The 14,506-nt window shown below is 32.3% G+C and overlaps 1 protein-coding gene across 3 annotated transcripts in view; it reads left to right on the plus strand.

The window, feature by feature from the left end:
• Positions 1–14,087, plus strand: part of UBN2 (ubinuclein 2) — a 103,856-nt gene extending 89,769 nt beyond the window's left edge. For all 3 annotated transcript variants that reach the window (XM_031939158.1, XM_031939159.1, XM_031939160.1), the window contains one exon: positions 11,536–14,087. In XM_031939158.1, coding sequence (XP_031795018.1) covers positions 11,536–11,585 — 50 coding nt within the window. In that variant the 3' untranslated portion in view covers positions 11,586–14,087. The remainder of the gene's footprint in view (positions 1–11,535) is intronic.
• Positions 14,088–14,506: the final 419 nt, after the last annotated feature.

Below are 14,506 nucleotides of genomic sequence, written 5' to 3' on the forward strand. Positions count from 1 at the left end.
CATAAAGTCAATAATCCATTTAGTTCAGTAGCTTTTAGGTTTTCTGCCATGAACCACTTTAGCAATCTGACAAAACTTATCAACCCCTCAGAATCATTTGTTTAAATAACTGAAGGAAATGCTAAATTTCAATTAGAGGTTAATGAAAATAAAGATTTATTTTTTTCTGTCCTTGACCCCTGAAATATCTCCATGGACCCAGTTAAAAAACCTTGCCCTACCTACATCAAACACTAAGGCAAAAAACAAGTATAAAAATGTTAATAGTGGTAGTAACATTTGTAGTAGCTGCTGCTGCTGTTTTAAATGTAAGTAAGTTTTTGATTCCCAAAACTGTAATAAGTTCCTTATCCATTAGTTTCTTTGCTCCTCCAGTCTTGACATGGGGGACAGATTATTTTCTAAAGGACTAGATTTTGGTTTTGGTCAGTAACTCTCCCTCTTCCATACTCAATGTATGATATTTTTCTGTTGCTTTGCGTTTCTGAGGAAATAGATTATATTTTAATTGCTTGTGGACATTGTATCTTTTTTTGTGAGGCATTCAGGGTTAAGTGACTTGCTCAGGGTCGCACAACTAGTGAGTGTTAGGTATCTGTGATTGGATTTGAACTCGGGTCCTCCTGACTCTAGGACCAGTGCTCTCTGCACCACCTAGTTGCCTTATACCTACCCATTTTCTGAACCAAGATAAAAAACTCTTCCTTGTAATGCATAAGTATTATCAAGTAAACCAAATTTATGTTGTGTTTGGTCATGATTGAAAATGTGTCATGCTGTTCCTGTAGGTAATTCATTACCTTTGTACTGAGAGGTGGGAGGCATGCTTCAGTTTTTTGGAGTTCTTATTATTCATTGCACTGATCATAGTTCTTTAGTCTTTGAGAATTGTTTCTTTTTACATTGACTTAGTCATTTTATAAAATAGTTCTCTTGGTTTTTTTCATAATTTCATACAAATGGTTCTTCTGCATAAGTTTACACAGAATTTCCCAGGATTTTCTAAAATAGTGTTATTTCTCATTCACGATAATATTTTATTACATCCATAAATCATCTGTTGGTGGGCACCCATTTTGTTTACAGTTCTTTGCTAGCTATCGTAAAAAGTGCTATTTTTATATAAAGGGGCCCTTTCCTTATGTCTTGAATTTCTGTATAATTCTACTAGTAGTATCCAACATTGGATCAAAGAGGATATTTTAGTGACAATTACAATATAGTTTCAAATTGCTTTCCAAATGAATTGACCAATTCACAGATCCATTAGCAATGCATTATTATGCATGTCTTCCTACAGCCCCTCCAACAATTGCCGTGTCTTTTTTTGTCATCATTGCTAATCTGATGGATATGATATAGAACCTCAGAGTTGCTTTAATTTGCATTTAAATTATTTTAATTAATTAATTAATTGAATTATTTTAATAATTTAAATTATAAATCCAAAGTATTTTTTCTTGTGATTGTTGAGCGTTTGGATGATTCCTTGCTTTGAGAATTGCTTCATGTCCTTTAACCATTTATCTCCTGGGGAATGACTCATTTAAAATGAGTGGGAGAGGGACAGGCAGAGAGAGGGGGGGGGGGGGGGGAGGGACAGGGAAAGAGGGAGGGGGAGAGAGAGAAATTAGTGAAATATTAATTTCTTATGAGTGAGCTAAATTAATATAATAAAAATTACAGTCTATCTAAATTAACTTGGTTCTTTAGTACCATGCCAATCAAATTACCAAAGGATTATTTTATAGAGTTGGGGAAAAGAAAAACTGAATTCATCTGGAGGAACAAGTGATCAAAAATCTCAAAGGAATTAATCATAGTAATAGTAATAATAAATAGTATCAAGAAGAAGGGGACCTAGCAATACCAGATCTCAAAGTACTAAAAAGAGTAATCATAAAAGTAACTGTTTGGTAACTGATCAATTGAACAAATAAATTACACAAGGTTTAGAAATACAGTGAACATAAAGTTCATATTGTCATATTCCACAAATCAGAAGACATAAACAATAATTATAGGTAGTCTTTCTTTTCTACTGGGAAAGCTGCAACATAATCTGAAGTTATGTTTAACCAGCATCTCATACCATATAAAGTTCAGCTCTAAATAGATAAATGATTTACATAAATCAGACTTATTATAAAGACATTAAAGAAAAATAAAAAAAGAAACTTTTCACAGCTATGGAAAGGGAAATAGTTTTTGACCAAAAAGGGACAGAAAGGATCACAGAAAATAAAATAATTTTAGTTATTTGGCATTGAAAAATACTTAGGTACTGAAAATCATTGCAATTAGAACTTGAAGGGAAACCATTAACTAGGAAAAAAATCTGTGCAACAAAGTTTCTACCCTAACATTTATAAAGAAATGATGCAAATATGAGATCCCTTCCCAAAGATGGATGGTCAACAGTTATGACAAAACTAATTCTCGAGAAGAAATCCAAACTATTAATAGTTCAATGTTAATTGAATTAATTGAATCCAAAATATCAGTAATTAGAGAAATGCAAATTGTAGCAACTGTGAGATAATTCACACTCACTAGTTAGCAAACATGACAAAAAAGGAAAATTACAAATGTTGGAAGATCTGAAGGAGGACAGGCAAGCTGATGCCATGGTGTCAAATTCAGGATAGAAATGGGGGCCACTAAACCATGTGAAAAAATTTTGTATATTGACATAGAAAACTGCATATTAATATTGCCTATTCTATTGTATTTTTGTATATTTTTAAATATTTCCCAGTTACATTTTGGTTTTTATGTTTGCTACCTCTGCACTAATGCAACAAGGGAGACCAATATATGCAAACTAATTTAGAGCAGCTCTTTTTGTAGTATAGCAAAGAACTGAAAATTTAAGCAGGATGGAGTGGAGTTAGGTGGGAGTGCCAATCTTAGGAAATGACTGAACCAGTGGTCTATGAATGTAATATGGTATTATTGTGCTTTAAAAAAAGAAGGAATGAAAGTAAATTAAGAAAAATATTAAAGAAATGAAGGAATGTATAGTTTCAGAGAAGCCAAAGAAGACTTGTATCAATTCTTAGAGGGAAAAGTAATCAGAAGTAGGATGACAATTTATAGTTACAACATTCTAAAAGAAAAGCTACTTTGAAAACCTTTGCCTAGCAAACCCCAAATAAGGACATGAAGAGGCAAATCCAACTGAAACAAATGATCAGCCACAGTTCTGGAGGACAGATAATAAGGAATGCTACCCATTTCCTAATAAGAGCAGTGATGGAATTGATATACAAAATCAAATATACATTTTTAAATGTGGACAATTGGGAATTGTCCACTTAATTATGTGTTCAATTTGATTATGTGTTATAAGGTTTTTTTTTTTTTTTTCTAGTAAGAGTAGGAGATGGGAATAGGATTAGGATTGTAAAAAAGAAAAGGGAAGAAGGAAGGAAATTTAAAGGATCATTGAGGTTTTTGCTTTTGTTAGAGGAAGTAACAAAAGGAAGATCAGAAAAAAAGCACAAAATTGGAAACTAATATGGCAGAAACTAGGCATTGATCCATACTTAACACCGTACACCAAGATAAGGTCAAAATGGGTTCATGACCTAGGCATAAAGAATGAAATTATTAATATTAGAGGAACATAGGATAGTTTTACCTCTCAGACCTGTGGAAGGGGAAGGTCTTTATGACCAAAGCAGAACTAGAGATCATTACTGATCACAAAATAGAAAATTTCGATTATACCAAACTGAAAAGTTTTTGTACAAACAAAACTAATGCAGACAAGATTAGAAGGGAAGCAATAAACTGGGAAAATATTTTTACAGTCAAAGGTTCTGATAAAGGCCTCATTTCCAAAATATATAGAGAATTAACTCTAATTTATAAAAAATCAAGCCATTCTCCAATTGAAAAATGGTCAAAGGATATGAACAGACAATTCTCAGATGAAGAAATTGAAACTATTTCTAGTCATATGAAAAGATGCTCCAAGTCATTATTAATCAGAGAAATGCAAATTAAGACAACTCTAAGATACCACTACACACCTGTCAGATTGGCTAAGATGACAGGAAAAAATAATGATGATTGTTGGAGGGGATGTGGGAAAACTGGGACATTGATGCATTGTTGGTGGAGTTGTGAACGAATCCAACCATTTTGGAGAGTAGTTTGGAACTATGCTCAAAAAGTTATCAAACTGTGCATACCCTTTGATCCAGCAGTGTTACTACTGGGATTATATCCCAAAGAGATTATAAAGAAGGGAAAGGGACCTGTATGTGCACGAATGTTTGTGGCAGCCCTTTTTGTAGTGGCTAGAAACTGGAAACTGAATGGATGTCCATCAGTTGGAGAATGGCTGAATAAATTGTGGTATATGAATATTATGGAATATTACTGTTCTGTAAGAAATGACCAACAGGATGATTTCAGAAAGGCCTGGAGAGACTTACACGAACTGATGCTGAGTGAAATGAGCAGGACCAGGAGATCATTATATACTTCAACAACAATACTAGATGATGACCAGTTCTGATGGATCAGGCCATCCTCAGCAACGAGATCAACCAAATCATTTCTAATGGAGCAGTAATGAACTGAACTAGCTATGCCCAGAAAAAGAACTCTGGGAGATGACTAAAAACCATTACATTGAATTCCCAATCCCTATATTTATGCACACCTGCATTTTTGATTTCCTTCACAAGCTAATTGTACAATATTTCAGAGTCTGATTCTTTTTGTACAGCAAAATAACGTTTTGGTCATGTATACTTATTGTGTATCTAATTTATATTTTAATATATTTAACATCTACTGGTCATCCTGACATTTAGGGGAGGGGTTGGGGGGGGTAAGAGGTGAAAAATTGGAACAAGAGGTTTGGCAATTGTTAATGCTGTAAAGTTACCTATGTATATATCCTGTAAATAAAAGGCTATTAAATAAAAAAAAATTAAAAAAAAAATTAAAAAAAAAAAAAAGAAAAGAAAAAAAGCACAAACAGGATAATTTTGAAAACTCCAGGTTCTTAGACTCCAGGTATGAAATGTATAGCCCAAGGAAATCATTAATAAGATCTCCTACAGACTCCAAAATATTTATATCAACATTTTTTTGTGATAGCTATGAATTGAAAACAAAGTAAATACGCTTTTTTCCCCCTCCTTAAAAAAAATAAAATTTGTCATACAGGAGGATGTCTGTAGGGGAGGGAGGGACACAAGATACTGTAGTGATATAAGAACCAGAAAATAACAACTAAAAACTAAAAATTGGGGGAAAAAGAAAAATAGGTTCAAATTATTTTTTACATAAAAAGAAGTAAGCCATACATAATATTTATCTACTATTTCATATAGAATCCCTTTTTTTGTTTGTTTTATGTATATTTAATTGCCCATTTTTTGTGTTTATATTCAGAATAAATTAATTTTTAAAATCATCTTAATTTAAAGAAAGTGTTTTGTATTTATATTCATATTATTCCAAAATATGTCTATATATATATAATGTGTGTATATGTATATATTCCATATTAATTTTGAATGGCATTTTTATATCTGTTGGTTTTGTTGATAATGTATAGAAGTGCTGATAATTTTGTGGATTTATTTTGTATCGTACTACTTTGCTAAAATTGTTTCTATTAATTTTTTGGTAAATTTGTGATATTTTAATAACTGAAGTTTAAACTCTAGGCCCAAAACTCTGCTTGAGGATTTGTAATACAACATAGGTAATTTTTGGTTTTCCAGATCAGTCGGTAGGTAGTAATATTTACAACAAAATTAGCATCTTATTAATCCACAAAGTTTTGATGAGTTAATAAGGTATTGAAAATAATTTTAAAATAAGTTTATTTGACTTAGATACCATTGGTATCAACCAACATATATATATGTGTGTGTGTGTGTGTGTGTGTGTGTGTGTGTGTGTGTGAATATATATATAATATATAATAATATAATATATATAATATATATTATATTATTATATATTATTAGATAGAGATATATTATATATGTTATATATTATTATATATTATTAGATATAGATATAATATATGTTATATATATTATTATATATGTATATATTATTATATATGTTATATATATATATAGATAGATATATATGTATATATTATATATTACATATATTACTTAGAGAAATAAATAATTCCCTAAATTTCCTTTTCTTACTGCTGTATCTGACATTTCAGGAACAATATCAAATACTATGGAGATTTACTCTTTTCCTAAGATCTTATGGAAATCTCTTTATAAATGTTGCCTTGCTATATTAAGGAAAAGTCAGTTTCTAAACAGTGGATTTTCTAGAGTGATTACTTCTTCCTGTCCTGCCATCCCCCTGAATCCCACAAAGAACAATGCCCCAATTCACCCTAGAATCTTTATCATTTCCTAAATGTTAAATCAAACTAAAAATTAGGGCCCTAGGCCTGATTCCAGGAAGTACTTGCCTGGAATTTTTAAGGAAAAAAAAATTTGCAATAAAAAATCCACAGAAAATAAGAGGGAGGGAAATTATTGAGACATTTTACAGTAATAATGCCTTGAATCCTTTTAAATATTTTTATGTAAGTTGTAACAGCTCTTTCATAATGATAATTCTTTGCTTAGCTGAACAAGGAAACACATTGAAACAAAGCCACAATTTTAACATTTTTTCTATAATGTCTTAAGTTTTTGAAATTTTATACATGTTTTGTACTCAGTTGAATTACAAATACTTTTTTATGTGTGAACCTTAAAACTTCTTTTAAAATTGTTTTTGAGATCTAATTAATGCATCCAACCTTGTGGATTAGTAAACCTAATAAGAGAGGCAGTAAGATAGCACAGTGGATAGAGCATGAGCCCTGAAGTCAGGGACCCGAGTTCAAATGTGGACTCAAGACACTTAACCCCAATTGCCTCAGCAGGGAAGAAAAAAAAAGCAAACCTAATAAGCTTCCTGCTAATGTTGTGTAAATATCACTTCTGCTAAATATCAGCCTAGGAGATTTGGATCAATTAGTAAGCCAACTGAAAATCAATGCAATTAATTATGTAGTAAAATATATATGTCCTAAAACATATTTCTACATTTCTGATGTAATCCACCATTTCAAAATGTAGACATCCTTGAGGTTCATTAAAAGAAATGTTAGACCATTCTCATGTACCTTCCCCTGACCTATGGGGAAGCCATGGAGCCAGCAAACCTCCTTTTCCTTCAAGTTAAGATAATATTGCTGTGGAGATAATTCTCTCCCCAGCTTCCTCCCCCACTGTCCTCCCCAGCATAATATATTATACATATTTATGCATATGTATTATTTATATTATTATACTATAAACTAACACATTATATATTATGTTGTTATAATATATAATACATGCATAATATATTATAGTGTTAATGTAATGTGTAATTTATTAGCATAATACATATAATCTTAATTTTAAATTGTCATTTTAATATATGTGATATATAATACAATGTAACAATATGTAGTATAATCTTGTAGTTTTAAAAGTGTTTATTTTATTCCTTGTGACTGTGTAATATATTTGCATATATTCGACCCAACTAATTTAATTTTAGAAGTTTATAACTTGAGCGACTTCTGTATTCAAAATACCTAGCCCTTAAGTATGTGCTGCTAATTTGTGTAGGAATGGTTAGAAAGCATCTGCATAGAGTCATCGTCTCAGATGAACTTTTAATCCTAGACCCAGAATGAGGTTTCATTACCCTCTCTGACTCTGCATTGAAATCTGCCTGGGAATTAGTGTAACATTAATTTCAATATAGATGTAATCTATGATATCAGAATGAAATTGCTCTCCTCTGAAACCCATATTACAAGTAACCCCACTGAAATAAAGATGTAGGCAATCTTTGTCTTACTGTCTTCCCAGATTTAGAAGATTAAAGGTTTTTGGATTTGTATTGAATCATCTTATGTCAAAAGCAGCTTGGGAAAACTGTATTCACACAAATATAACTTAACTGCCTAGAATAATAGAACATATCAATGCCACCTGATAAAGGTGACTTTTAATGAATATTAAAAATGACTGTAAAAATGGTCTAAGTCAGGATTACTTATGATTATCTGGTTTAGGTTCAGAAATCTAGAAATGAGTTAGCTTCTCTAAATAACACCGATCTCCTGGGGAAACAATAGGAAAATTGGGGTGGTTGATTTTTTTAGGGCAGCTAGGTGCTACAATGGATAATATTAAACTTAAGGAATCATGAAAATTTGAGTTCACAGTGTCTCTGCTGGACCTGTATACTAAAGGAATCATAAAAAAGGGAAAAGGATCCACATGTGTAAAAATGTCTGTGGCAGCCCTTTTTGTAGTGGCAAGAAACTGGAAATTGAGTGGATGCCCATCACTTGAGGGATGGCTGAATAAGTTATGGTAATATAAATGTTATGGAATACTATTGTTCTGTAAGAAATTATCAGCAGAATAATTTCAGAAAAATCTGGAAAGACTTACATGAACTAATGCTGAGTGAAGTGAATAGAATCAAGAGAACATTGTACACGGCAACAATAAGATTATGTAGTGATCAGCTGTGATGGATGTGGTTCTTTTCAACAATGAGGTGATTCAGGCCAGTGTCCAATAGAGTTGGGATGAAAAGAGCTGTCTGCATCCAATGTGAGGATTATGGGAACTGAATATGAATCACAACAGTATTTTCACCTTATTTTTTATTGTTTGCTTTTTCTTTCTTGTGATTTTTCCCCTTTTTTCTGATTTTTCTTTTCTAACATGACTAATATGGAAATATATTTAAGCTGATTAATTTTTATCGGATTGCTTGTTGTCGTAGGGAAGGGGGGAGATGAGGGAGGAAAAAAAATTTGGAACATTAAATCTTATAAAAATGAATGTTAAAAACTATCTTTGCATGTAATTGGAAAAATAAAATACTTTTTTTGAGGGGGGGGAGATGAGTTCAAATCCTGCTTTTAGATACAGTGTGACCCTAGACAAAGTTGCTTGACTTTTTCAACTTTGTTGTTCTCATTTTTAAAAAGAGAATCAAATGAGATAATCTGTTTAATGTACTTTGCAAACCTTAAAGTACTACATAAATGCTAGCAATAAGAATAATTATAATAATAAGTCTATATTTTGGAGTTTGAAAGTTTTCTTAAAATTTTAATTTTAAAGCCCTTGTAAAAGCCAAAATTGTCTCTTACAATCTACTGAGTATTTTGTCTGATGAAACAAAGTTTCTTTATACAACACACTAAAAACTACCTAAATGGAATACATTTGAAAAGTCCTTTATCATTCTGTGATTTTTACACTTAATATATAGGTTAAATGCACACAGTTTTATAGTATTGCTTTCTCTTTGTGATTTCAAAAAACATATAGAATAGTGATATCTCCCAGCACTATATTTTACATACAATCTTGATAAATAATTCTTACCTTGTTATACTAATAACTTTTCCCTAGAAATAAGGAAACACTTGATTATTACACTGTCATAATAAAATAATTTGTTATTTTTGCTTTTATTTTCAAGGCAGCTAGTGGCACAATGGTTAGAGTGCTTGGGACTAGAGTCAGAAAGACTTGAATTCAAATTTGGCTACAGACACTGTGTGACCTTAGTGCAAGTCATTTAACCTCTATATACCTCAGTTTCCTCTGCTATAGAATGGAGGTGAATAACAGCACCTATCTATCTTCCAGAGGATGAAATGAGATATTGGTTAAAAGTGCACAGCACAATGCCTGGCACTTAAAAAGCACAATATAAATAAACTCTTATTCCTTTCCCCTTTTACTGTGTCATATACCTGATAATTTTCACTGATATTTTTCCATTAAGGACAACGGTCCTTCCTTCTGCCCTCTCTCAAATTTCCTTTCTTAGCATCTTCATTCCCCTTGGTATAAAAGTAACCTAACAGAATCTTTGCCTGCTTAGTTCTTCTTTCACTTCATCTGATTAGCCCCCATGGTTTAATTATCATCTCTATGCAGATGACTCTCAAATCTCCCTCTCTGCTGGTCTCCAGTCTTCCATCTCCAGCTTTCTACTTGTCTACATCTTGAATTAAATGTTCAGAAAATAGTTTAAATTCAGCATCTTTAAAACTGAACTATACATTGTTTTCCCCCACCAAGACCTTTTTTAGCTTCCTGTTACTGTCTTAAGGCACCATCATCATTTCACTTAACCCAGACTTACAGCCTAGCTTACGAAGTCCTATTCCTTACTCTCCTCCCCCCAAATCTAACAAGTGGTTAAGTCTTTGCATCTCGCCCTTCCTAATTATTGGTATGTGCTCCTTCTCTTCTCCAGATTCTCATCCCCCCGTGCCCAAACTATTTCAATAGTCCACTCTTTGGTCTCCCTGCTTCTCCTCACTCCGATCCATCTTTCTTCTTGTCTATCAAATTGATCTACTAAAATACATGTCTGACCATATCACTCTCTAATTAATTAAGCTTCAGTAGCTCCCTATTACCTCTAGCATTAAATATAAAATCCTTTACATCTTTCTCTCCAAGTGCTTTGAAACTCTGTTGCTATGAATCTTGCTATTCCTCACACATAACCACTGCCTTCTCCTTGCTGTCCTCAGTTGCCAGGGATGCTTTTCATTCCTCATCTTTACTTCCTGACTTCCTTGAACTGCCTCCTAAAGTTCCATCCTCTGGAAGATTCCTTTCCCACTCTTCCTTCATGTTAATGTCTTCTCTTAGAGGAGACTATCCTCAGTTATCCTTCATATATCTTGTTTACACGTAGTTAAATAAAATATTTATTAAGCATCTTTATGACTTATAAATCCCTACAGTGTCAACATTGTAAAATTAGTAGAAACTAAATATAATCACAAATGAATAAATGAGTAGAATCAAATTGCTTGCTCAACATGTGCTTTATAATTCATTACATTTCTTCATTACCATCCTGGGAAGAGAAGGAAATCAGCATTTATATGGAGCATGTCTATATGCTACACACTCTGCTAAACTTTACAGATAGTATCTCATTTGATCCTTACAACAACCTTGAGAGGTGGGTACTATCATCATCATCATTATCATCATCATCATCATCATTATTCCCATTTTATAGTTTAGGAAATTGAGGCAGATGGGTTGAATAACTTTCCCAGGGTTATATCTGAGGCCAGATTTGACCTCAGGGCCCTCCAGGCCCAGTTATCCACCCATATGCTACCAGCTGCCTCTGTAAGTGGCATGTTTAGAATTATTTGAACTTCAAATGTAAATTCATCAATTTGACATTAAAAAAAAATCCTTCAGTGTCTTTTTACCTCCGTGTTTCAGTTTTTATCTATTTTGATCTTAATTACTTTAAATATTCTATTTTAAGGTATGAGTCATCAATGCAGAAATAAACTGTTACAAATACCTTAGTATATTTGCCTTCAATTTAAAAAAAAAATTTTTTTTTTGGTTCTTCTAACTTCTTTCTTTCTACTCATTGGCCCATTGTTTTGTTTTTTTTTTTCTTTTTCAGATGGAGGCCAAAGTAAAGGGGACACTAAATTACAACGGAAAACTCAGTGACTTTCCAGCTAGCAAAGGAGTTGGAACACTTGATTGGCTGATGGGATCTACCTGATGGGAAAGTACTTATGTGGTCACAGGGCTGCTGTTTCTGTCAATGTTTACATTCTCTAGTCCCAAGCACTGTGGTGAGGAGGAAAAGGAAAAGAAAAACAATACTTGATCAAAGCCAGGTGCAGGAGGAAGAAAGGCTTTTGTGCAAAATTAGAGACCTTGTTCTCTTCTATAGAAAGACATAGTTACAATTCTAACTGGCTTTAAAGTGATTCAGTTGTCAAACCCACAGAGTACAAACTTGATTTTCCCCAGGGGAGGAAGAAGGAATTTGAATAGATTGGGGTGAATTTCATCCATCCTGGGGATTGGGGCCTGACCACTCTGGGTGCAGATATAATTTCATAATAAGAGAAAATATTTTAGTCCAATATATCTGAAATTAGACCAGCTTATCAGGAATAATAATTACATCTGCTTGAGTGGCCTATGCAGCAAATAATAAATTTGCCACAGAGAACCCATTAACATGTCCAGTGTCTGATACAGAATAGTAAATTACTACTATATCCTCAAAAATCCTGATCAAACTTGAACCTTCTTTACTGATGCAGGATCTCCAGCATGTAGTAATCCTTCCATGTAGAACAGTATACAAAGTGGACTGAGGATGCTGCAGGAAAGAGGAATAATAATAATCCCTCTCCAGAAACTTATTTTAGCACAGTGATAGGTAGTATTAAATCATCTAGATTTTTAAAAAGATAATAAGAAAATGGAGTCTCTCTTGCTCTTATCAGATCAAATGTAAAGATTTTCCCCTTTTATCAAAGGGTCACTTTCCCCTTAGACACAGGTACTTAATGAATTTTGGCTGGTATTTTATTTGTCTGCTATTAATTGGTCAATTCTTAATTTCCACTCTTTTTTTAATATAGTTACTGTTAAAAATTTTTCTCTTCCAAAAGGTGGGAAACCCCCAGGGACAGAGTTCCCACTGTGTGGTCTCAGTCTTTGCTAGTCTAATAATATGACTTGTGACTCTCTTTAACCTAAATTCACAATTAGTTTACAGAGTTAACTAATTTTTTTTGTTTGAATAGTGGTACTTCAGATTAACTTTTGATTTAGACAGTAATCAGTGTATTTATAATATAATGGTTCTTCAGCAGCCATTTTGTGTGGCAGTCATATTTTGAGTGTTATAAGTCAGCATTAGAAAATTAATTCATGGTACCTAAGAGAACATCGGGTCTAGTATCATTATGTATAGTAAGGAATTTTTGTGAAGATTTTTACAGCCCATCTCTCCTGCTAAAATCCTAAATGCCTAGTTTATTGCCAAGATCCTAAAGTCTTATAGCTAGAAGTTCTAACAGGAGAGTTAATCTGAAGATTTGAGAATCCTCTACTGGCTCTATTTCCATATGAACACATCACCAGTGGCAGAGGATTTTGAGTGGGCACATAGAGGAAAATATGATTTGTTTGGTTTAATTTGACTTTGGTTTTTGGTTTGAATTTTAAAAAACAAACAACATTGTTCTGTTTTCTTTGCTTGAAGTTTAGCTTTCTTAAAAGCCATGTTTTTCATATTTTTAGCTGTGCTCAGAAGTAAAGGCTTTTGTATTCAATATATTTGTATAATAAATGACAGAGTAACCTAAAATAAAATCATTCATTGAGCTTTAGAATTCTGATAAAAAGATTTCCTATCTCTTATTCATGGGAAATCATTTCACATAGTTCATATTTAGGTTTATGAGAGTACATATGCTTACCCAGACCCTGATTTTCCTTTATATAAAAAGTTTCTTGTCGCCTACAAAACTATTAAATTGCCACATTTGTACCTGGATTTTTTATTTTAAAGTCACATTGACTTTACATTGTGACAAAGAACATCTTTTTAAACAAGTAACTGAATATCTGAGATTGATCATAATCTAGGGAAAAGATTACTTTAAATTGACTCACTGATAAAGCCTTTGTTTCACTTCTGTAAACCTAAGAATTTAGGTTACCATGATGCATATGGGAGTGTTTTCTCAATCCTAATAGGCATTTTGGAAGAATTTGGAAGAAGTTGCTGACAGAGAATCTAGGGCTAAATTAATATGAATTAAGTTTTAATTAAATTTATAGTAGAGATATTTTTCCACTATTTCATACATTTTAGTATTGTCAGCATTTTGCTTGCATTCACTAAATTTAGTGGTAAATATGAAATCAATTCAAAGAATTTCTCTATTTGTATTTGTTTGAATGAATATTACAAGATTTTTGTTGTAAGTTTAGCTAACTGTGAAAAAGGTTAAGGCTTTCAGAGTATTAGTAAGCTTGCTACTTCTGTTAATTGTGCCATGATATACTAAAATACATCACTTCAAATTTCATAGTACACTTCAATACTCATACTTACTGAATTAACGTTAAATCATGCCATGTTGATTTCTTTGACTTCCCTGTGTCTGACTGATAATAAAATTATGAATTATTTTCCCAGAAGTTACTTCATATCCACTAACAGAAGTATTTGAAGGACTGAAGTATCTGAAGAATCCTTATTTTTAGGGTTCAGAAGCATTCAGGGTTCATTGTATTCAGTCTTTAATCTCTTTAAGATTCTTTTCAGATCTTTGATTTTTAAAAAAAAAAACATTATAAGTAACCATACCATACTCTGTCCTATTTCCCCACGTTTTTAAATATTATACAATGTGAGTTAGAAGGCCAGTGCACACTTAGATATATATAATTATAAATTTCTGCCCATAGATAAATGCATTTTTATACTTAGATTATAATGTTGAAATCACCCCCTTATTCTTGTCATTGTACATTTGTACAGTGTGTCATACTTGAAAAGATATTCAATTCATATGACTATTTTCAGCACTGGTGTATAAGGACTTGTAGGTCATACT

Source organism: Sarcophilus harrisii, chromosome 5 (genome assembly GCF_902635505.1).
Source record: "Sarcophilus harrisii chromosome 5, mSarHar1.11, whole genome shotgun sequence".
In the NCBI taxonomy this organism is placed as follows: domain Eukaryota; kingdom Metazoa; phylum Chordata; class Mammalia; order Dasyuromorphia; family Dasyuridae; genus Sarcophilus; species Sarcophilus harrisii.